At 44.0% G+C, this 24,778-nt stretch overlaps 2 protein-coding genes across 6 annotated transcripts in view; one reads left to right on the top strand and one right to left on the bottom strand.

The window, feature by feature from the left end:
• ZDHHC3 (zinc finger DHHC-type palmitoyltransferase 3) overlaps positions 1–3,181 on the bottom strand; it is a 57,458-nt gene extending 54,277 nt beyond the window's left edge. The window contains exon 1 of one of the 5 annotated variants that reach the window (XM_060247499.1): positions 2,752–3,181. The gene's annotated coding sequence lies outside the window, so the exon portion shown is untranslated. Of the gene's footprint in view, positions 1–990; positions 1,346–2,751 lie in introns of those variants that run through there. The other 4 variants (XM_060247497.1, XM_060247500.1, XM_060247495.1 and 1 more) reach the window with 4 other exon arrangements.
• EXOSC7 (exosome component 7) lies at positions 2,876–24,778 on the top strand. Its single transcript, XM_060247502.1, has 8 exons — positions 2,876–3,380; positions 4,757–4,858; positions 6,004–6,098; positions 15,775–15,940; positions 19,352–19,422; positions 21,310–21,430; positions 22,927–23,082; positions 24,555–24,778. The coding sequence occupies exons 1-8, from the start codon at positions 3,324–3,326 to the stop codon at positions 24,657–24,659; spliced, it is 873 nt and encodes a 290-aa protein (XP_060103485.1). The 5' UTR covers positions 2,876–3,323; the 3' UTR covers positions 24,660–24,778.

The raw sequence follows: 24,778 nt of genomic DNA, 5'->3' as shown, positions 1-24,778 counted from the left end.
AGAATAATTAAATATAGATTTGTCTCCTGCAAAGGGAGATCTGCAAGGCGCACATGCACACAGCAACTGGGTCACAAGTTTCACCCCTGACCAGTTGTGGTAATGTTTGAGAGATGTTTTCCTTAAAAACAAAAAAAAAATGGATTTTTTAAAAAAAACATGCTGAACAGGGCCAGGCCACAAGGAAGCAGACGCCACCACCTGACCTGACCACACAAAAGCCTGCCTGTCTGGATACTCTCATGCAGACGGATGCACCTGGTATTTCTCAGCACTTGACTGAAAGACACACCATTTGAGGAGTTTTGTGTGTCAGGATGGAACGCACCTAACAACATTGAAGGGCATGCACACAGCCCCCAGAGCTCATATAGTAAAAGAGACACTTCAGCAGGATCTGCACTCGATATCGTCCCCTTGCCTTTGCCATGTGAACATGGCCGGGCGCCGCTTGAGGGCTCGTTCGATGTGCTTGCCTTCCACAGACGGAGGCACCTTGCAAATCCGGCCGGCGCATTCAGTTCTCCGCACCGGTCAGGGAAGCGTTTGTTCCGGTCAGTCCCTTCCAATGGTTCTGCTTTCCGGCTTCCAACTTGAAAACAGTTCGTCCAGCAGATACATGAGATCCCCCCCCCCCGCACGGCCCGGAGACACCAGCGACCCCGGCTTCACCTTGCAAGAAGCCCTGCTCCCCACACGCGCCACAACCACCCTGAAGTCTCCTCGGGTCCTGTCCCCACACGCGCGCCGCATCACACAGGCACCAACCTGCCTCCCTCCTCGTCCCTTCCCCCTGAATTTCCTTTGCTGCGGCGCGCAGCCCGGGAAGGGGGGACCAGCTGGCGCTGCCGTGGACGCCCACCTGCCTTTTCTACCCAGCTCAAGCTCCGACCTCCCCACCCCAGACCCAGCGCCGGCGAGCGGCGGGGGGGGGGGGGGCGTCTCAGAGTTGCCTTCCATCTGGCCTCCCCTCCCTCCCTTTCGACCTACCCAAGGCTGGTGGTGCCGCAACACGCTGGCTGCTGCTGCTGGAGCCGCCGCCCCCGCTCTGCCAACCGCGCGCGCCTCCCGGGTCAGCCTTCCAACGCCCAGCGCCGCGTTCCATTCGCCCCGGGGAAGCCAGCGCGCGACGCCCCAGCCAGGGAGGCTCCTTCCCCGCTAGGGCTGCTCGGCTCTCTCTCCCCCGGCTCGCCTCGGCCTCCCCCCCATTCGCGCTCGAGGGGGAAGGGGCGGGGAAACCAGGAAGTCAGCGACGCGCCAGCCTCCCTCCGCCCTTCAGCACCGGAACGCCTCCCCTCCTGCCCCGGCGAGCGCAACCCAGGACGAGGCGGGCGGCTCCGGCGCTTCTGCGGCACCTGAAGAGGCGCTGCTGTTGCAGTCGCTGACCGAGCCGCGTTTCCGGGCTTGCTTCCAGGGGGGCTGTGAGGAGGTGGTCGCCAGCCGCGGGGTTGAGGCCCGTTCTCTTTGGTCGTGCCAGCCTCAGTAGCGGGACACCTCCTCACGCGCAAAACGAATCAACAAGCAAGCAGACACAAAAGGCCGTGGCCTCCACTGCGCTCCCTTTTCCTACCCTGATTTATTTGCTAACTCCCATTTATCTTCAAGTAATGTGGCTGGCGGCTCCTGGTAGCAGGATGCTGTACTGGCAGGCAATCATAACGAGAGCCTTCTACATGCGGTGAAGTCAACGGGCCGCAAAAGGCAGAACTGTTTAAGGTCGCAATGCAAAACTGCAGCCCTATGGCACATTTACCAACACAAACTTTAAAAATACATGTAGGTTTGTGCTGTCTTTGTATTTGTTACTAACAGCAGTATAAATGCTGCAATCTAGTGGGATTACAGATGAAGGGGGCACTTCTGAATACCCTTCTGAAAAAGGACTAAGGCTGCAATTACACACACTAAATAATGTACTTTCCATCCACTTTCTAACTGGATTTTACTGTGTGAACTGGCAAAATCCAGTTGGAAAGTGGACTGAAAGTGCATAGTGTGTGTGATTGCAGCCTAAATCCTAACGATTTCCTGGGAATATATCTCAGTACATGGTAAGATTTTGAGTAAACCTTTTTATGATTGCTCTGTATAATGCCAGTAACAATGACAAATAAATAGTGACTTAAAGCCAATGTAGGCATGCATGCAAAAGCTTCAGCCCTGACTTGAAAAGCCCAAAATCAATATTTGAAAGTCCACTTCACTTAATAGAACTATGTAGTGTTTGGAATGCAACATAATTACCTGTGGAAGTAGTCTGCTTTACTACATTACAAAATAATTATGAAAAATATACCCAACTAATGAGAGCATAACAAGTGTATTTCCTCTTGCACCATTACAGATAAAGACTACAACCCTATGCACACCTAATTGGAAGATTTCTGACAACAGTTCAGGAGTGAGGTGTAAAAAGAATGTAATTAATCAGAAGTTAACACTGTCCTGTATATTCACAGTTCTTTCAAAGCACATCTACACCTATCCATCATCAGGTGTCTATACCTAGATTATCCATAGTTTATACTAGGCGCTGGTTTATGCTTTAAGGATACTGGACTGGTTTTCTTCCAAAGGCCCAAAATGCAAGATTTCTCAGTTTAGCTGTGGACCCATTACTTTTGCTTCTTATGTACTGACTTCTTCCAGTCTGGCAAATCTTATATCTAGAGTATGAATTGATATCCCACATACTGTAGTCTCTGCTGTAAGGAAATCTTTCTCATGGGAAGTACACCTCACAAAGCACACCTCACAAAGTCGTCTGCAATTCTGGGAGTCATCCCTTTTGCCTTCAGGAGACTTTACTCCGGAGTAAACGTGCACAGGATCGGCCTCCTCGGCTGCCATTCTCTGCATCTGCTTGAGAGCCAGCCCGATTAAAGTCAATGGCGACTTACTTCTGAACTAAGCCCACCGGAGAGGATGCACCGAGCTGGCCGGGGGGGGGGGGGCACGCATGCCGCTCTCGATCGAGCAGCAGCCCTCCTCTTGCCCAGAAAAGAGCTACGTTGGTTTTGTAACGCGGTAGTTTCCCCGGCTAGCCCCATCTGGCACCTCCCAGCGCCAAGCATCCCTTTCCACCCGCGAGTGACGTAGAAGCAGCAGGGGAGGAAAGCATGAATCAGGCCGTGGGAAGGCGCGAGGCCGCTTCGCCTGCCAGGGGAAGGGAGGAGAGAGCACTGGAAGGAAGCGGGTGACGCGCTTAGGATGCGCCGTGGGAGCGGGCGGGGCTGGGGGAACGCGCCGTACCTCACGGTATAGCTGGGGCTTCCTTTGCTAACGTCACCGGTTTTGGACAGGCTGAGTTTGCATGAGACGTCATGGCGTCCGTGGTATTGAGCGAAGCGGAGAAAGTGTACATCATGCACGGTGTCCAGGTAAGCAGTCCCGAGGGAGGTCGTACTATTCTAAAAGCGTTTGTAAAATGCTGTGAGTTGTTCTCCCTAGAAGCGGCATTTAATCTGGGATCAAGTGTGGGAGGTCTTCTGAGGACAAGGGGTACTTGATCATGTACAAAAGGTGCGTTTTCTTCACCACTCAGAGCTGGCCTACATCTTTCTATCTGTCTGTTTTCCTTTCTTCCCTCCCTATCAAATGTTCACTTGCATATGCAGATCTGCCTCTACAGCTAGAACTTTTGACATTGTCTGATGGCACTTCAGAGGCAGTGCTTCTCTCTCTGGAGACAGTGCACACGTCCAGCTGCAAAGTGACCTCTTTGTCTCTGAGATGGTGGAAATAAGATTTCCAGGCAGGCTAGAACTGCAGCAGTTGATAGACTTAGACATGGAGGGGGGGGGGGGAGCAGATGGCTGTTTCTGGGAATAACTGCCATGATTCTTTATTGCATTTCTCAACAGCAATACAGTGAACAGAAATTCAATAGGGAAGCTTTCCCTGTTGCTCCATAACTTTGCAAGAGAAGCTTGCATGGTTGAATGTCTGCAGTGTTGTGCATCTGTTACACCAGTTTGGTGCAGTGGTTAAATGTGCAGACTCTTATCTGGGAGAATTGTGTTTGATTACCCACTCCTCCATTTGCAGCTGCTAGAATGGCCTTGGGTTAGCCATAGCTCTCCCAGAGTTGCCCTTGAAAGGGCAGCTTCTGTGCCAACCCTCTCAGCCGCACCTACCTTACAGGGTGTCTGTTGTGGGGGATGAAGGTAAAGGAGGTTGTGAGCCACTCTGACATTCAGAGTGGAGGGCAGGATACAAATCCAGTTCCATCTTCTTCTAAGATATCTAAGTCCTGAATAGAGTTATTCCCAATTCACATAATGGTGTGACATCAAGATAGCACAATATTTTTCCTTTCCTTTTATGTTTTTGCATCATGTACTCTCATGACTGTCTTACTGCCCTTTAACTTGGGTTTGCTGATGCCACATGCTCATTGTCCCACTCTGAAGAGCTACTTTTTTGTTGGCCTTGCTGCTGGGCCATTGACAGCAGTCTAACATAAAGGCTTTTATGGGCCAGGGGAGAAGAGTCACTGGCTTCATTTCCACTTGTTAGCCTCTGTAAAAGCCCCAAAAGGCAGCATAGTCTTGGAGTAGTGGTGAAACCCCAGATTGCTCTATTGCACATCTTAGTAGTCTCCCTTACAGTATCTGTGTTTCCATTGGTAGAAGTGGGGCATTTACTAGCTAGGCATTGAGAGAGAACAGAGTAACTGGTGTTGTTTGCAGGCTAGACTAATTAAATCATGCCTGGATAATATGCAGATGTGATAACTGTGATGGTTTTTGTTTAGGAGGATCTTCGGGTTGATGGCCGTGGCTGTGAAGATTATAGATGTATTGAAGTGGAAACAGATGTTGTATCTAATACAAGCGGTTCTGCTCGAGTGAAACTAGTAAGTATACTTGCTACAGGCAATTATGAATTGCTAATGGAAGCTAGTCAATTCCTATGTAAAACCAAACGTTTGCCTTTAAAATGTTAAAAATTGACTGCCTAGCTTTACTGCTGTGATTTCATGAATGTTTATATTTAAGTGCTTAGAGATGAAGGAACAATTAAGCAACAGGTGGAGGTTCTTTGAAAGAACTGGAGGATCAGAGCACTTGGGATAAAAAGATGCAGGCTTAGGGACAGGGAAGGGTCTGAGTTATGGAGGAAAGCTAAGAAGTGGGAAGCTGAATGGGAGGAAGGCTCAAGGGATAGTAGATGCAAGCCAAGGACACAAATGGCTGTGGGGGTGTGAGAAAAGCAGGCACTACCTGAAATGAAGAGCCTGGGAGAAACTGCAGTGCTGGCAAGTAGCCAGAGCTAAAAGCAGGAGTGCTATGAAGTGGTACAAAATTGAAAAAGTCAGAAAGGTGATATGAAGAAAAGCCTCATGCAGGCTTATGGAGGACTGTGTGCTGTTGGCCAGGTGAAAGCAGCGGAGGTAAAGACGCCTGTATGCCCAGATAGTCAAGGGGTTAAGACCAGAAGAATTCATGGGTGACAAAGGGAAGCTGACTCGCATGTGTTCATCTGCTTTAATGGGCCAAGTCTCTGGTGACAGCTGTTTACTGAGAACGCAATAATGAAAGCAGTCTGCAAGCCCCACTTGTGTGTATGGATGAAACGATTGGAAGAAATTGTGTGGGTTCTGAATTTCAAAATGTGCAGAGTAAACCTGTGCAAGTGAAATTTGCAGTTAAATTTAAAAAATTGAAAGTGTTATTTAGCAAGTATGTGGACTGGAGATACAGCAGAATCTTCTTAAAAGCCCCGATGCTGTACTGCGTTACTGTGCTAAACAGCAGATATTTACAGTGTTAATATCCTAGTCCATTGAATATAAGTAGTTAATTGACAGTGCTTGTCTGTGTAAATCTGTACAGGATCGTGTAATTACAAGGTCAGTTGTTTCTATGCTTTGAAGGTGCTTCAGAAGTTTTCATGTCATCTTATCAAAGCTTTTCTAAAAGGAGACAAATACTGAGGAATATACATTGTTGTGATCAAATGACTGGAAAATATTTCTAGCTGAGTTCTGTATTTCAACAGGGACACACAGATATCCTGGTTGGAGTGAAAGCAGAAATGGGAACTCCCAAGCTGGATAGACCAAATGAAGGCTACTTGGAATTCTTTGTGGATTGGTGAGTAAAAATCGATTATATTGGGGTGGATCCAACTATCCTCCAAATAGGCTTCTGCCAATTTCAGTGGTTACTACTTCAATGGAAGAGCCACCTAGTATACAGAAAAGGCTTCAGACTTAAGCCCTATGGAAAGGATGGGGTATAAATATTAGGTGATCTATGTTAATTTTGCACTTTTCTATACATATGTTTTATTTCTGGATTTGGGGATCCCAAACAATTAGCCATCAAAGTTACTTTGTGAGCTAATCCTTTTCCTTCCCTTATTTCTTTCCTTTAGTTGTGACTAGCATCCTGCCTTTTCCGTCTTCTTTCTCCCCATCACTGGTTTTGGGCAGCCTCATTAGGCTATCTGGGAGCCAGTGTAGTGTAGTGATCAAGAGTGGTTTCAAGGCCCCACCTACCTCACAAGGTGACTATTTCAGGGAGAGAAGAAGAAAAGTTGGATTTTATACCCTGCTTTTCTCTTCCCTAAGGAGTCTCAAAGTGGCTTACAGTCTCCTTCCCTTCCTCTCCACACCACAGGGGCTGAGAGAGTTCTGAGAGAACTGTGATTGGCCCAAGGTCACCCAGCAGGCTTCATGTAGAGGAGAGTGGAATCAAACCTGGTACTCCAGATTAGAGTCTGCTGCTCTTAACCACTACACCATGCTGACTCTCAAAGAAGGTGATTTGAAAGCCACTATGAGACTCCTTGAGTTGAGAAAAGCAGAGTATAAAAAACCTACTATTCTCTTCTTCTTCTGTCTCCTCCTGCTTCTCTTACATATTTGCTTTTTCTGTTGATAGAGATGGCACTTCCCATTCTCTTCAGTGAGTGCATCACCATCTATCCTCACTTCTGAAGTAATGGGAGCTACATTCAGCCCTTTACTAGAGTTTACATCCTTTTAAGGTTGGCTCTTCCCTTCCCTTTCAAATCCTAGCCGAAGGTATTCAAGGGGGAATCACTTTTTTTTTTTTTGCTTTCCTTCAGCCTCCTTTTTGTAGTTGTGCTCTTTTGGCTTTATCTGTATTTCTTAAGAGAACTGCACATTTGTTGCAGAAAACTAGATACCTAAAGCTGTCTTGGTTCTCACAGCTTCCTGTGTAAAAAACCAGGAGCCCCCAAATCAGAAGCTGGCTCAGGTGTTTGCACAGACTTGTTTGAATTTCTATCTCCCTGTGGCGTGCACTTAGAGAGACTGCTGTGCCACTATTTGCCTAGGTCTTGGGTGCTCATGGGTCAGCTGTCAACTGTCCTTGAGGGAAGATTGGTATATGGGGAATGATCACCTATGGCATTTGCCTGGGCTGTGTAGGAATTGTCCTAGAGAACTTCTCCAGGTGCTTTCTTCTCCTTGCAGAATGGCTGGGGAGGGGCATGGCTTGGGTCATGCACTCCTTCATATGGCCCTGTTGCATTTCCTCTTAGTCAAATGGGGAGGCCTTCGCACTGCATTTGGTTTTGAAGTGACACAACCTAAATGTTTTCCCATGGACATTATCACACAACCACTAGATGGTGCTGATTAGATATTTTTCAGTATTAATGCAACTACTTCAGCTTCAATATGTTTATTGGAGAGCCTGGTGATGTTTTTCCAGGTGCAGAAGTTTGCCAAATAACTCATTTTGCTATTGTAATATTTGTCTTCGAAAGGTATACAGAAAGGGAAAAGCAGAACTTTTAGAATCCATATTCTAAACTGTTGACTGCGTTGAAGAATTTACAAAATGGAGTCTTTGACACCTGAAAGACTAACAGTGTATGCCATAATTAATCTTCACGGTCTCAAATCCACAACGTTTTACACCACAATAAATCTGCTGGTCTTTAAGTGCCACAGGATTCTTTAACACATATGTAGAATTTGAGATGATGGATGAATCCAAGGATGAACATGAGGCCTAGCACTGATCTTGTGAAACTGTTTCACGGTTATATAATAATAATAATAATTTTTTATTTCTATCCCGCCCTCCCCGCCAAAGCGGGCTCAGGGCGGCTCACAACATAAAATACACATCACATCGGTTTTACATTATAAAACATGGTTAAAACAGTTATAAATTATTAAAATTAACATAACAATATGGCGTTATAAACATTAGATTTTTGGTAGACTTCCAAGAATAAAACATTAAAACATTTCCAGCAGCATGCCTAGCTTTGTCAGTGATTCTGTCACTAGTTGAAGGCCATCTTGAAAAGGTGGGTCTTACAGGCCCTACGAAATTGATCTAAACATCTTAGGGCCCTCACTTCCTCAGGAAGTTGGTTCCATAATAGTGGAGCGGTGACAGAGAAGGCCCGATCCCGGGTGGCCTTCAGTCTGGCCTCCCTTGGCCCAGGGATATTCAACTGGTTTTTCCCAGATGACCTCAGTGCCCTCTGGGGCTCGTATGGGGAGAGACAGTCCCTCAGGTAGGTAGGTCCTCGGCCATATAGGGCTTTAAAGGTAATAACCAGCACTTTGTAGCGAACTCGGTATACCACTGGCAGCCAGTGCAGCCCGCGCAGCCCCGGCTGTATGTGCTCCCATCTTGGGAGCCCCAACAACAGCCTAGCCGCCGCGTTCTGCACCAGCTGCAGCCGCCGAGTTCGGCACAAGGGCAGCCCCATGTAGAGGGCGTTGCAGTAGTACAGTCTCGAGGTGACCGTAGCATGGATCACCATTGCTAGGTCACGGCGCTCCAGGAAGGGGGCCAACTGCTTCGCCCGTCGAAGATGAAAGAACGTGGACTTGGCAGCGGCCGCTATCTCTGCCTCCATTGATAATGAAGGCTCCAGAAGAACCCCCAGGCTCCTGACCTTATGTGCCGCTTTAAGCTGCACACCGTCAAGAACCGGCAAGGGGATTTCCCTTCCCAGGGCACCGCGACCCGAGCAAAGGACCTCTGTCTTCGTTGGATTCAACTTCAGCCCGCTTAGTCTGAGCCAACCTGCCACGGCTTGCAATGCTAGGTCCAGGCTTTCTGGGACGGAGCCAGGCCGGCCATCCATTAGTAGATAGAGCTGGGTGTCATCAGCGTATTGATGGCACCCAAGCCCAAACCTCCGGGCAATCTGGGCAAGGGGGCACATAGATGTTAAACAACATCGGGGAGAGAACTGCCCCTTGTGGCACCCCACATACTAGTGGGTGCCTCCGGGACCGTTCCCCCCCAATGGCCACCCTTTGTCCCCGTCCTTCGAGGAAGGAGGAAAGCCACTGTAAGGCCAATCCTCCAATCCCCGCGTCGGCGAGCCGGCGGGCCAGTAGCTGATGATCTACCGTATCAAATGCGGCCGACAGGTCCAACAATATCAGCACCGCCACGCCGCCTTGATCCAGATGCCGCTGGAGGTCATCCACCAAGGCGACCAGCACTGTCTCCGTCCCATAACCAGGACGAAAGCCGGACTGGTGAGGGTCTAAGGCAGAAGTGTCATCCAAAAAACTCTGCAACTGTAACGCCACTGCCCTCTCTATAACCTTACCTAAAAATGGTAGGTTCGAGACCGGTCAATAATTTGCCAATTCGGCCGGATCTGCTGTACTCTTTTTTAGGAGAGGGCGGACCATGGCCTCTTTCAAAGATGTTGGAAATTGCCCTTCCAAGAGGGATCTATTTACGATATCCCGTATAGGATATCTAAGCTCCCTCTGGCAAGATTTAATTAGCCAGGAGGGGCATGGGTCAAGGTCGCAAGTTGTAGAGCGTACAGTTGAGAGGACTTCGTCGACTTCCCCAAGACTAAGCGCGTCAAAGTGATCCAAGATAACATCAGGAGACAGGCACGGAGCCCCGGGTTCATCTACTGCATTCAATGTGGCAGAAAAGTCCTGGCGGAGCGACGAGATTTTATCTGCAAAAAATTTCGCAAAAGCCTCACAGCCTATTTCCAATTCTCTCATGTTTGGTCTGCCTTGGGGCAGAGTGGTCAGATTTTCAATTATCTTAAATAATTGTGCTGGGCGCGAATTTGCAGATGCAATCCTAGCCGCAAAGTAATCCTTCTTTGCGGCTTTGACTGCCATCTCATAAGACTTAATAAACGTTCTATAGGATGTTCTCGTCGCTTCGTCACGAGTATGCCGCCACCGCCTCTCTAGTCGTCTGAGACCCCGTTTCAGTTGGCGTAGCTCCGGGGTGTACCAAGGAGCCAGCCTACTTCGAGGGCGCAGAGGACGCCGGGGTGCAATTTCGTTGATGGCCCTGGATAACCTGTCATGCCAGGTATCTACCAGGTCATCAAGGTTCTGTGCAGGAGTGTGGGGGGGGGGGGTACAATTCAGCTATGACAGGTTTGGGAACAGGTTCAAAGAGCTTGAGGGCTGACATTGGCTTACTTAAGCGTAATTAATGTAACTTCTTTAAATTGCTTGATCAAGTTAATATTCTGCAATATAAAATCTGATGGTTTTAAACTTAAAAATCCATTTTATGTATAATGTCTTTCATTTGCACTGTTATCTAGTCGTGGACTAAGCATTGAGAGCCAGTGTAGTGGTAAAGAGCTGCAGACTCCAGTCTGGAGAACTGGGTTTGATTCCCCACTCCTCTACATGAAACCTGCTAGGCACAGCTCTCTCAGAATTCTCTCAGCCCCACCTACGTCATAAGGAGCCTGTTGTGGGGAGAGGAAGGGAAGGTGATCATAAGCCACTTTGAAACTCCTTGAGGTAGAGAAAAGTGGGGTTTAAAAACCTATTCTCTTGGATGTTATTGTCTGGCATGGCTCTTTTACTTTCTCCTTGTATGTTCATGAAAATTGCCTAAATATTGTAATGGCTCACAGTTAGGGCATCAGCAAGAGGACACTGACAAGAGTGCAGCCACTATGGGGACAGTGAGATGTCAGTTTGGATGAGAGACATTTAATACATGGCCTAGGAATGGGAGGAGTTGGGTGCTGTTGGTAGGAGGGAGGAAAGGTAGTTAGGTTGCGAACTAAAAATGTAGGATTCCTTTTCTCATTTTCAGATGGTTGTTTGACTGGCAGGAGAACTAAATATCAGTATGTAAAAACCAGATAGCCTGAAGTAGCCTCTTTGAATGATGTGCACACTTACCTAATTGGTCTCTCACTTGGTGACTTTTAGCTAATCTTATGAACAGTCTCAGTTGAAAAATACTATGTTTAAGTCAGCGTATGGAAATCTGAGAATTGTCTATAGTGATCAGTCTAATCTATGATGGTTTGTTCCTTGCATTTTTGAAAAGGTGGGATATAGTTTTTACAAGTAAACGCTCCTATCAATGAGTAATGAAATACCATACATAAACTTCCTTTAGATTAATTTTGTGGAATCCTAGTTTCCTGCACGTTGGGTGTAATAGGGGACTAAGACATCAGCCAAGACAATATGTGTTATTGTACTGAAGTATCCATACTAAACATGTTCACGGTCTGGTGCCTCTTGTGCCATTCTTGCAATTGAAAGTTCCTTAGCTAGAAGGTAATCTTTCCCATGCACTCCTTGCAGTATGAAATTCACAAGTGTGGATTCCCTGTTTGTACCTACAGATCACTTTGAAATCTTGTGCATTGGTTTGCTGAATGCACCATAATCTGTTCACTTACTATCTCAGGGTGTGATGTGAAAGCAACTTTTCTGAAGCTGATTACCTCAGGATGTTTTCAGTGCCCAGGATGTCATAGTGCGAGCAGTGTAGAATGTGGGATTACTAAGACATAGGCAACGAAGTTCTTTCCCACTATCGATCAGTTCCATCACAAGAATACCATCCTAGACGTTTCTGCCCATTGTGTGGAATGACTGTGTTTGTGTGAACCTTCTTGACCAACTCCGGCCATTCTACAAGGTAGAGCCACTACAGTAGTGTCCGTGATTTCTTCTCTCTCTCTGTCTCTCACTTTCTGAAGGATCTTCAGCTGACAGCGTGCTAATGTACAGTCTGCCATACATATATTTCTGTTGTTTTGCTTAAAATAAATGCATAGATAGAAACAAGACTTGTGAATTGATATGAAACTGAGGCTGTGCAAAGCATGTCTAGACATCATTTTCAATTTATGCTGTGCAGAACAATAGCACTTCTATTGTACTATAGAATATTCATAGCTCTTTCCATACATAATCACTGCAACACACTGCTTTGTTTTGTAAATGGAATGTGAATCGTATAATAAAGCTCTAAAATGCAGAGGCCCGAAAGAGGTTTGTTTAGTATGTTGCCATGGGAACTATAAATCTGAATTCCTTTAATTACACATAACTCAACATAACACATAACTTTAATTACACATAACACATAACTCTTTAGTGCATTAGAAAAGATGGCTTAGTTTGACGTTCGTACAAATTGGCTATTAAGCTCCACTACAACTTAGGAATCCGGTTTGCTTATAATTTCTCAGAGGGCTAAAGTGGCACAATGCAGGTAAATTAGATCCTCGTTAGGCTCTTTTCTGTATGTGCTCTTTCTGCCTTGGAAACTTTTTAACATCAGAGTGCAGTTAAACAGTGCTAGCATTTTGACTAATTGCTTGTGGCCTGATTCAGAGGGTTGGTTTTTAGCAACTGTATGTGGCTCCCACTCTTTCTGTGTTGCTATGGCAGATCTCCTTTATGCAACTCTATATTCTTAGGGGAGTGGACAATACAGATGTTAACAAAGCCTTTCTGTGTTGACAGATCAGTTCTTAGGAGGAAACATGCTTGCTGCTGTGCTAAAGAAGTGTCTCAGACTGTAGTAATAGCTTGGCATAGAAGGAATGTTATTGAGACCCTGCAAGGGAGATATCACTGCAGAAGATACCAAGCCTGAGGCCCGAGAGTGCGCTCCTTTGTGCCTCCATAAAGCTATGGCTGAAGGGACAAAAACCTGGCATAATAGTCTAGAAGTCTGAATGGCTGTGGGCCAGAGAGGATCATGTGGTAGGGACTGGTTTCTTCCCCACCCCATATACACCAGAACTGTTTTCAGATGAGGCTTACTCAGTAGAACAAGGAATCTCTGCTGGTGTACAGTACAGAATGCTTTTCCTTATTTTACATGCACACCGACACTGCCTGACTAAATGTCATGCTGAGAGGAAATGAGGATCTCACACCAGTGTTTTAAGTTGTAAAACAAATTACATGGAATTGGATTGTAATACCAGGGTGGGTAGAGAAAAGCACTCTGCATGTTCTCAGAAACACTCTCTGCTGTGACTTCATACATCACAGCATTGAGGTCTAATTCAGATTGAGCTGCATGCCAATCAGCTGATGCGGCTTGGAGCTCTTTATTAGTAAATGCGTTTTGAGAAAAACAAAGTTGCACCTTTTGTTTAAGATTCATACCAATTGACTGCTTGACTGTCTCTTTCCTTCTTCCCCCTCCCAATTATTTAGCCAGTTATATACTTTGACACCTGCGTTGCTGGTTTACTGCATGTTATGGTTAATAATTATGTCTTCAGATTTCAACAGCACTTCCTCCCCCACCCACCACTGTTAAATATACCTGCCTTGTATGCATATTTACAGCCTGAGGTAAATTAAATCAAGGTTGCCTGTGCTTTTTCTGAAGCAGATATGTAACTAAACTGAACAGCTGAAACAGTGGCTGCTGTCCCAAAAACTGAGACGTGTGTGGTTTTCTCCTTCTGGGATTTTGGCAGTCATATATTATAAACATTATTGCTTCTAATGCATAAACCAGTCACTTGAACTATCTTGATGTACATTTGAACCACCTAATATGTAATTTGCTTCCTCCTCACACACATGTACTCACTAAAGAGTAGTATAGCAAAACAGAGGGCAAAGGCAGGTTGAAATGCTATAATTTAGCAGCATTTGGTGAGAGAAAATTATCACAGGGAACCTTTTTAAAAAAAAAGCTGGGGTGGGGGGAATCTTGTGAGGTGGTAATAAGGTGGCAGAGGGCTGAGAGGTGGCAGAGAGCCAGTGTGGTGTAGTTGTTAAAGAGTGATGGACTCTGATCTGGAGAGCTGGGCTTGATTCCCCACTCCTACACACGAAGCCTGCTGGTGACCTTGTGCCATTTACAGTTCTCTCAGAACTCTTTCTACCCCACCTACCTCACAAGGTACTTGTGGAGAGAGGGAGGGAAAGGCTTTGGGTAGTGAAGAGCGGGGTAAAAAACAAACTGTTCTTCTATAATGGCTGCCCTGTTTCAGATCGATGGAGAGGGAAAACGTTTTCCAGTCTCCTCATGTTAATAATAACCAATAAGTGAAAAACTGGGATAGCATGGAAAGGGCTAGGCTTAGAATCTTTCTCCCTAATGTGCTTTTTAAAAAAAAATTGCAGGGAGTTTTTACCTCAGGGAGCATTAAGAATGTGGCCCCTCCCCCCTAGATGCGGCAGTTCTTTTCATTGGCCCCCCTCAAAAAAGTCTACCATTTTGCTTTGTGTATAAAGCAGGCCTTACTCTTGGAAGGAACTGTCACTTCCATGGTGGTACCTGCCTCTGCACACGAATGTGCTGTCTTAAGAAAAAGACATAGGCTTTTCCCCTTTGGAACTATGGTTTCATTAATAGGCACGTTAACAGTGCAGTCCTAAGCAGAATTTCTAAGTCTATTGAAATTAATAGGCTCAAGATGGTGCAACTTTAGCATGGTTTTAGATGGTTAACTAAAAGTTTTTTCTGCTGGGAGACAACCCTAAATTTTGGCTGTCTGTAGTAGGGCATCTTGACCTGGATGGCCCTTGGTTAGTACTTGGATGGGAGACCACCAAGGAAGTCCTGGGTCACTATGAAAAGCCAGGGAATAGCAAACTGCCTTTGTTTACCTCATGCCTTGAAATGCTGTGGAATTGCCATAAGTCAAATGTGGCTTGACAGCACTTCAGACATAACGTACAAGGGCAGTGAAATCTCCCACCCTAGAGTAGTGGTGTGGTTATGCATGTAGTGACCTAGAGGACAGTGTCATATGTGTTGCCCACAAGCACCTGTTCTTTCCCACCAGCACCAGCTTGCAGAGCTGGCTGCCAAGATCTTTGGCAACCAGCACTTGGGATCATGTCCTTTGTAGAGGAAAAGGGAGAAAAGCATCAGGAGTGAGTCTCAGCACTCAGCTCCCCCTGTCATGTACCTGGTAGCTCCTGGGTGATAGCTCCTGGGTCATGTACCTGGTAGCTCCTGGGTAGCGGTGCAGAGCATGGGCTGCAAGAGCAGGCTTGTTCCTCTAGTAAATCTGTTTGGCAAGTGGTGTTCCACCTTCATGGATGCTGTAAACCAGAAATGCTGCATCATGTTTCACCCTGTCATTTTGAAATGTTTTTCTTATTTAGGCTCTGCCCTGAGTGGTGCTTCCTGAAGGTTGGGTCTCTCGAAAGAGAAACAGGCTGATCAGACTTCTGTTTTTCTATTCTCACCCTCTGTGTTTGTCTCCTTAATTTGACACATGTTGCAGGCATCATTGCTAGCCTTGTGAAATTCGTTCTTAACCTCACCCTGAAGCTAGAAGGCACCAATTTACAGCAATGTCACTGCTGTCAAATTGGGGTATTGTATCTGTAATACAATGTATCTCTATCTGCCAGCTATGTGGCTCCCCTTTGACTTCAAGTTGTTTTGGCCTCAGTTTATTTTTTTCTAATGTGTTATATTCATGTCCCTTTAATGCATGTGGTAAGATTTGATTGTACTTCAGGTCCTTCAAACCTCAATGATGAAGAGTACTTCGCTTTTGTGTTGTTTTTGTTGTAATTTCTTTCAGTTCAGCAAATGCCACTCCTGAATTTGAAGGCCGTGGTGGAGAGGAACTTGGCACAGAAATCGCAAACACCCTTTACAGAATATTTAACAATGAAAGTAGCATAGACTTGAAGTTGCTTTGTATTAATCCCAGAGAGCACTGTTGGGTGCTTTATGTAGATGTCTTGGTAAGTAAAACAACTCTAATTTTATTAAACTCAAAGCTTCAAAGAATTCTTTAAGGTATTGACTGTCTGACTATTAGTAAGCTTGTTTCTGTAAAAATCAGAGCATGTAGTCTCAGTGTCAACCAGTTGTTGGACATCATTCATGCTAGGGTAGATTCTCTTCTTGGGTCTAGTCTCCTTTAGATTAGAGGTCCACATTGTGGAGCCCATGGGGGCTCTGGTGCTTGCCAGCTATGGATGGAGCCAGATGGGGTTTGGGCAGCTAGTCTTCTGATTGGCTATTGGAGATTTAATTGGCTGTACAGATTTTTATTTATTTTTAAATGTCGCTTTGGCAGCTGCTGCCAAAGGATCTTTGCTGAATGACTGAAGGTAAATTGTGGTAGCCATTTTGGGGCTGGCTCTGCTTCCTGCAACAGTCATTGTACAGCAGCCATTTTGTGCCAGAATTCCAAAGGTGCCCATAGGCTCAAGAAGCTTTAGACCCTGCTTTAGATTGTGAGTCTACGAAGTTCTGGGTTCTATCTTGGATCTGAAAAACCATTTGTGGATGGTTTCTATTTTCTAGAAACCTATACTAGATGCATAATTGATTGGACCAGACTCAGTTTTCTAATGGCAGAAAGGAACTTTCCTACCTCCCCTTCTCAATGATCTCCACAAAATACTGTTCCTAGAGGATAGGGGACCCCAGAAGGAAGGGGGATCCAGTGGAAATGGCAGATTTATGATGGATCCAAGCCAATATTATGTACTTCAGAAGGCATCCACAAAGATGATAAAAGGTAGCCAGATGTTAAGGGCAGGCACCTAGATTTGGATTAGTCTTCTAACCATCAGATTAGATTAGATTAGATTAGATTAGATAATTTTATTTATATCCCGCCCTCCCCGCCGGGGCAGGCTCAGGGCGGCTAACAGTAACAGTAACATTCCATTGTATAAAAACAAGGTTACATTCAACATTAAAATTCTAATAGATTTAAAATTAATTACAGTTATAAAAGTGCTAATGCTATTGCTATTTGTTCTTTATTATGATGGCGGTATCATTAGTACTTAATTTTCTACATCATCGAAAGCCAGTCGGAAGAGGAAAGTCTTGCAGGCCCTGCGGAATTGTTCAAGATCCCGCAGGGCCCGCATTTCCTCTGGAAGTTGGTTCCATAAGCTCGGGGCCACAGAGGAGAAGGCCCGATTGCGGGTGCATTGCAACTTCACCTCTCTTGGTCCGGGGATAGTCAGCAAGTTTTTTCCAGCTGACCTCAGTGCTCTCTGGGGTTCATCAGCAGATAGTGGCCTTCTTGGAGCTCAAGGAACCATGCATGGGAAGTTATCCTATTTATTTCTTAAAATAATGTGTGAGGGGTAGGTTAGCCTCGGAGAGTGTGATTGATACAAAGTCATGGCTTCACAGTGAGAAAGGATTTGAACTCTGAACTCCTTGGTCCAAATGCAGCACACTGCACCAAGCTACTTGAACCTTATAATCATTCTACATAGGAACAAGATCCATTTCTTTTCCTGGCTACTAGTTTTATATTAATGATAATAACTACAGACAAACTGAGGACTGTGAGGAATTTGGAGGGGCGGGTGCAGGATAAACAATTTAAAAAGTAATCACATACAGACTTCCCCATCTAGGATTCTTGCAGCTTTTTGGGAATTACCCATCATCCATTGTTTCTTTTAGACGACTGTCACTTGCTCTTAACATTCCCAAAGCATGCTCCACTGTGAGTATCCCTGTATTTATTTAGGGAAGGGAGTCTTTTGGTTTAATTTCACAAAGTCAAATTATTGTAGTTTTTTATATTATTATTGATATTATGAATACACTGTTGTAAATATTGTTGTTGTTACACATATAATTATTATGAAGATTATTATTAATAATATCTGTGTAATCCTCACAGTGTGCAGGATTTCCTACTTTGTGAGTGATCTGGTTTTGTTGCGTTCTTGCTTAGCATGAGCCCTCAGTTTATACTATGGAATGTAGGTATGAAGGCAATAGCTGTGATGTTATATATACTGTTGAGAAGTGCTTCCTACCATTGCTAAAATGACTGTGATCTAGCGCGTTTACATAAAAAGTATGTCATTTGTCCTACAGCCATTTTAGCCTAGTTGAGATCTGGAGACTGGCTTGAACCAGCAGAATTCTAGGAACCAAAGGTTAGCCTGGCTGAGTAAGACCACTGATCTTTGTAGTAGAGCACAGTGCCCAACCAGGTGTCCCCAGAAGGTCTACAAGCAAGGCACAGAGGCCACCCTCTACTGTTACCTCCTCCCAGCACTGTTCTTCAGAGGTTTACTGATTCTGAACATGGAGGTTCCATTTAATCATCATGGCTAATACATGGAGATAAATCCAGGTGGGCAGCCATGTTGGTCTGAAGCAATAGAACCAAGTAGGAGTCAAGGAGCACCTTTAAAACAAACAAAGTTTATTCAGAATGTAAGCTTTCCTATGCATGCATACTTCTTTAGATGAGGGGATGGGGTACATTAAAGGTGCTACTTGTCTCCTACCTGGAAATAACTTAAGCATTGCTGAAACATGAAAAAAAAAACCAGGCAAAATATAACAGCTAAGAGGTTGAGCTGCAAGCAAAGAAACTCACCAGCTCTTACCGGCCATATGCCTTAGCCAGTTGTCTGCTTTGGTACCCGTCATATTGAAATATTCCCAGCTTATTTTTCAGGGCCGTTTTGAGGATTGTTGAGTGAATGTATATGAAACTTTCAAATAATTTAGACGTGGCAGTATGTCATTTTGTAAAAAGACCTGAATAGCCCATATTAGCTCGATCGAGCAGACATAGTTTGTCATTGCTTGCCTCTGTGTATCAGCCCTGGGCTTCTTTGGTGGCCTCCCATCCAAGTAGTAACCATGGATGACCCTGAGCCTGCCTTGGCAGGGGAGGGCGGGATATAAAAATAAATTTATTATTATTATTATTAGCTTTTGCAATTGAGCTAATATAGGCTCGATCGCAAAAGCTAAGCAGGGCCATCCATGGTTACTACTTGGATGGGAGGCCACCAAAAAAGCCCAGGGCTGATACACAGAGGCAAGCAATGACAAACTATGTCTGTTTCTCTTGTCTTAAACCCTACAGGGTTGCCATAAGTTGGTTGCAACTTGACGGCACTTCCCACCACCACCATTATTAAAACAGTAAATCATCAAAAGCGGTTTTATAGCACAATTTTCCTAATATTTTTGATGACAGTTCTCTCTTTGTTTTTAAAGCATCTGTCATCAAGAGTGATCTAAAGGCTTGTTTTTGAGAAGGTTTTGTTTCATGAGAAGTAGCCTCAAGATCAGATGTCTAAAGGTTCTAGGAATGTTACAGCTGAGGGGGCTGTTTGTGTTAGACTCACAACTTCTGTTTATTTCAGCTACTGGAATGCGGTGGCAACTTGTTCGATGCTATCTCTGTTGCAGTCAAAGCTGCACTGTTTAATACCAGGTAACTTGTCAATTTCAAGATCTAAGCCTTGCTTTGAATTGAGGACTTAAATTTTCCCTTGGCAGGTATTTTCTTTGACTGAGGTTTGAAAGGCTTATGACATCTCTCAACATGTGGTGATGCAGTGTTCACATTTCTCTCACAAAAGTAAAAGTCAGCTCTGAATTCTCTGAAGGATTTGAAGAGGCATCCTCCTCTCTGGCTAGGCACAAGTGTATGGGACTGTTCTCAGAATAAAGAAACTGAACTTATGCTTCCTCAAGAGCCCAATTGTAGTGCTGTTTGGAGCATTTCACAATCTTAGAGGATTGGCCATATCAGGGGTGTAGCCTAATATGTTTTTAATAATTTATAATATCTTATTAGCCTAGTATGGCCCTTCTTCAAACAAGCTACAAAGAACAGTTTGCCGTTATTCATTCACTATAAAGCATATATCCAGGATTACCTTTTTCATGAAGTGTTGTGCCCAAAAGTAATTTAAAAATCAATTGATAACCATGTTCCAGAGCATTCAAAGCACTTTTGCATACATCTTTCTGCAATTCTTCCAATCAGAAAAATCATAACCATATAATGACTTGTAGGTTGAAAGTGATTGACTTGTTAAAGACCACTCATTTTCTGGCAGAGGTGAGATTTTTTTTTTTTAGAGGTGAGATTTCAACCAGGAACTTCATGACTTACAGCTTAGTCTCTTGTGCTGCAGATTCTGAAAACACTTTTCTGTGCGTCAGCCCCATTGAATAACATGGGACTTAATTGTGTATAGACCCGCTTAGGATTGCTCCCTTGGCTGTTATACTGTACTGAAGGTTACATTAGCCATTTTCTCTATATATCCAGACTGGGTTGGTCAGTTTCTGCTATATGCCAGATGAATCTGCACCAGTCATCTATTGAGGGTAATTCTGAATGCAATCATTGTCTCACTTTGAGAAAGATGCATGTAGAAGAATGAACAATGCATTTCTAAATCCAAGGAAGTCAGTGGGTTTAAAGAGAATAATTGTTTAGGTTTTCACTGTAACATGGGGAAACCATGACTGTTGGGTTTATGCCTCCAACTCTGCATTAGAGATGCCACAACTTTATTGGGGTTTCCAGCACTGCCAAATAATCTAGTTGAAAACATCTTGTCTTGCATCTGCTTTCCTCTATATTATATAAAACTTACATAGCACTCTGGCAGACAGTTTTTATGAAAGCCATACAAAATAGTTCTAGGCTGTTTATTTGAAAAGCCTTCAGCTTTGGAATGAGCCTGATCTATGTTCGGAATGTGCCTCTTTTTATTCCCTGCTGATGGGGGGGCTGTTTTAAATTCCTTGCTGATACAGCCTCATCTTAGAAGTTTAGGTAAGGAAATAAAAATTTTCCCAACGGTTTTGTAAAACAGTTTTCTATTAGAAAATGAGCCATGCCTTTCTTGGTTTTTTATTTTTAAAAAATCAGACAGCTAACCAAAAAAAAAAACCCCACAAAGAAATCTTCAGATCTGACTAGCTGGAAATACATTGCTAGACATTACATAGACTGCTTGACTGTGGGTTACTGAAAAGACTGTGGGGAGTTCTTTAGATGCAAGGTAAAAAAAATCCTTTTTGCCAAGCCCCCAAAAACTCACTTTTAAAAAGTATGAAGAATTAGATTCAGAGATTGTATTACTGTTGTCACAATTTATGGCAAAGTCCATATAAAGTAACTCAGGATGTTCTGAGATGGGTATCAGTAGAAAAAAAGCAAGAGTCCAGTAGCATCTTAAAGACAAAGACATTTCTGGAGATTTTGAAATCCACTCAGAATTTCCAAAATAGAAAGCTTGTGTGTTTGTAAGGTGTTGAAATATTTGGGAATGGCACCTCATTCAATATTTGTTTCTGTTAGGATACCCAAAGTGCGTGTTTTGGAGGAAGAAGGAGGACGGGAAATTGAACTTTCTGATGATCCCTTTGACTGTATTCGACTTAATGTTGAGAACGTACCCTGCATTGTCACACTCAGCAAAGTAAGCCTTCAAGAATGTGCCAGCTTCAGCCTGTGTCCATCTGTCATTCTCATCCCATCCTCCCTACAAGTTGCTTTAAGGAAATTCAGATGATTTCCTCCCCTTCCCAGCCTGATCCTTACAACAACCCTGGTGTGGGCTTTTAGAGTGCAGCTGGCCCAGGGTGAGTCCAGTTTGAAGCCATGTCTTCTCAGTTCTAGTCTTGGCACTCTGAACCCTAGACAACTCTCCCGAATGCTGGCATTAGTCGAAACGGTTTGATACAAGAAGGCTAAGCTGTTGTTGTTTAATGAGTCATCACAACCTTGGCAAGCTCTCATGTGCGTATATGAGGCTCATTGTTTTTCATGTTGCTAGTTCCATGGAGGTAGGAAGTGGCAAACCACCTCTGAATGTCTCTTGCCTCAAAAATTCCACTAGGTCGCTGTAAGTCGGCTGCAATGACAGCACTTTCTGCTGCTGCCACCGCCACCACTAGTGCTAAGCTTTACTTTGGAGAAGTTATCCTCTAAATGCTTTGCTAGGGTGATGTTATCCTGACTTTGATGCAGGTTGGAGGATTCTGTCAGGTACTGGATTTTTTAAAAATCTGAATGACATCTGAAGCTTAAAGGGGCCGTTGCTTCCAGTCATGCATTAATTCCCTCAATCGTTCTTCTGCCTGAAGACACAAGTGAAAGCTGGTCTATAAAATGGCACATCCCATGATAAAACTATCACCAGATTTCAGAGAGGACTCATTCACTGAATGCTTCACCATATAAAAATTCCTGGTAGACAGAAAACTATTTGGGGTTCTAACCCAGCCTTTTCCACGTTATGCAGCCTTTCTGTTTGCAGGGGTGTAGATATCCACATGTTGGTGTTACACTGGAATAGGGTATACATTCATTAGGATGCGCTACTTGTTTGGATTTCATGTGCAGTTTCAAACGTTATAGCCACATTTGGCCATTTAGAGTCATAGAAGCTGGACAGATGAGGTCAAGAGGCTGAAAAATGTGAGCAGATTGTCCCTCCATGCACAGCAATCCGCTTAGGGAGAATGTTCCCTCGGAGACACAGCCAGCCTGTCCTGAGAAAAAAGAACCCATCTTTACTGATAATGTGGGAAGTGGCCTAATGTATATACATCTAGGCACAGAGTTGCAGCCTTTGAGATCTGCGCACAACTGCTCTGTGCATTTTAACGTACAGGGTGGTTCTGTCTGCGTAACAAGATATCCTTCTAGAGCTGCCTCTGATGAAAAGAAGATGTTTTTTCAGTCAGGAGTTCTTTGTGTATGCCAGAAGTCTCCTATTAAAAAAGAGAAGCTTGATGAGAACATAAGAGAAGCCATGTTGGATCAGGCCAGTGGCCCATCCAGTCCAACACTGTGTGTCACACAGTGGCCAAAAAAAACAAGTGCCATCAGGAGGTCCACCAGTGGGGCTAGAAGCAGGTCATTAAGATTTTGATGCAGGTCATTAAGATTTTGTTTTGCATTGGATTACAGATTGGCTATAGGCATGTAGTGGATGCCACCCTTCAGGAGGAAGCGTGCTCTTTAGCTAGCCTCCTCATTTCTGTCACCAGTAGAGGTACTCTAACTTGTATGAAGAAAGTAGGGAGAGGAAGCCTTGATCCAGAAAGTATATTTGAGATGATGGAGGTAAGTGAGGTTTGTTTTGACTCCAATTGTATGGTGAAGTTTGAGCATTTTAGTAAGTCCAGCATAACAGTCAATCTGTCAGCCTACTTAGTTTTTAAAAAGTAGCTTCCAAAAGAAATTAGCAAGCTGTCTAGAAATGTGTCCATGCATGCAGACTTGGTCCTTGTTTATATAACAAAAGCTAATTGCTATGACTTCTACTGCTAACAAATTTTGATTCTCAAGTTTAGTGTTACGGGTTTTCCTGGTAAGTTCCTGTTTGACATTCTTCTTCATTTGCAGTTGTGATGCAGCTAACTGTTGTTACTGGAGTTTTTCTTGGGTAAAGGAAATAATGTTTTTGTTGGGAAGAGGATATTGAAAACCCAGGGGAAATTATTGGTAACGGTTTCATAACCCTTCTGTTATAATTGTTTGTTGTCCAATCTGTTGCCTCCCAATCAGCAACTGTACTTTTGTTAGCCTTAGGGCAGATGGTAATTCCATCCAAACCATGTCTGTTATGGAACAGAAATGACAGACTGTTACTTTGAGGGAAGTATAGCAATTATGCTTCTGGCCAGTCTTTATGGAAAGAAGTTTTTTCTCCAGCACTTTCAAATTTTGTATTTTTTCTTATTCCCCCTCATTTTTTGTGTTCCATTACTTTTTATCTGCCACTTGTGCCTTTTTCTTAAAGTGTTGGATATATACAGAAAGGCAAATCTTTTTCCTGCTAGTTTTAGTTGCACACCATAGGCTCTGAAGCAGCGAGGTTTGTAGTGATCATGGGGAAGATTCAGAAATCAAACTGACAAAGCTCTCTTTTAGTTATGCTAGCAACACATTTTTGGCTCTGAGTTCCATGGGATGTTAGAATGCTCAGTGATAACCTGCCTTATCCATCATACCGCTGGTCTGCCTAGCTGAACTATCAATTCCGACTGGCAGTAGTTTTCCAGGATCTCAGGCAAGGCAGAAAAAAGGTCTTTCCCCACACCTGCTTTCTAGATCCTTTATTTGGCGATGTCAGGTAATTAACTTAGGATCTTTTACAAATTAAGCATGCACTCCACTGTCAAGCCATAGTCTCTCCATTTAACATCTGACCTATTTTTAAGGAATACTGTCAGCTTCAAACCTTGGTCTGTAGGTCTTTATTGTGGTTCTTGCTTTCTTTTGCAAGGGTGCAATAAACTGGGGAGATCTGTGCATGTAGTGAAACACATAGACAGCTGCTTTACTGTGTGCTCAAACAAGTGTCTGTACAAACTGAATATAAGCTCAAAAATGGTTATGTGAATGGAGCTACTGTTGGTTGGATAGGAGCAATACACAACTGCTTTGTATTTGGTTACTTCTAAAAAAATGTGTGTGTTGGCTATTTGGTAGGCATTAACTGTTAAAGAAGAACTTTTTATGTAGGGATTCTCTTCTACCAGGAAAATCATCCTGTCTCCTCAAATATGTTTGTTCTTTCATTTGTATTCCAGACAGGAAAGAGAGTAGGAAAGCTTTTGCACACCTCCCTGCAAACTGTCTTAGATGAAGAAGAGAACCTTGGAACAACGCGCAAAAAAGTTGGATTCTTGGGATGAACTCCATTGTTACAGCCAACTGAATGGAAATCTATTGAGAGTTTTTATTTGTAGTTTTTTTTAAAAAAAAACAAAGATTAATGTATATTCTTTAAATAAAGGCACAGAGGTTTTTTCCA

This window comes from Heteronotia binoei, chromosome 10, assembly GCF_032191835.1.
Source record: "Heteronotia binoei isolate CCM8104 ecotype False Entrance Well chromosome 10, APGP_CSIRO_Hbin_v1, whole genome shotgun sequence".
In the NCBI taxonomy this organism is placed as follows: domain Eukaryota; kingdom Metazoa; phylum Chordata; class Lepidosauria; order Squamata; family Gekkonidae; genus Heteronotia; species Heteronotia binoei.
Note: the sequence above shows the minus strand (reverse complement) of the source record. Positions and strands in the feature narration are given on the sequence as shown.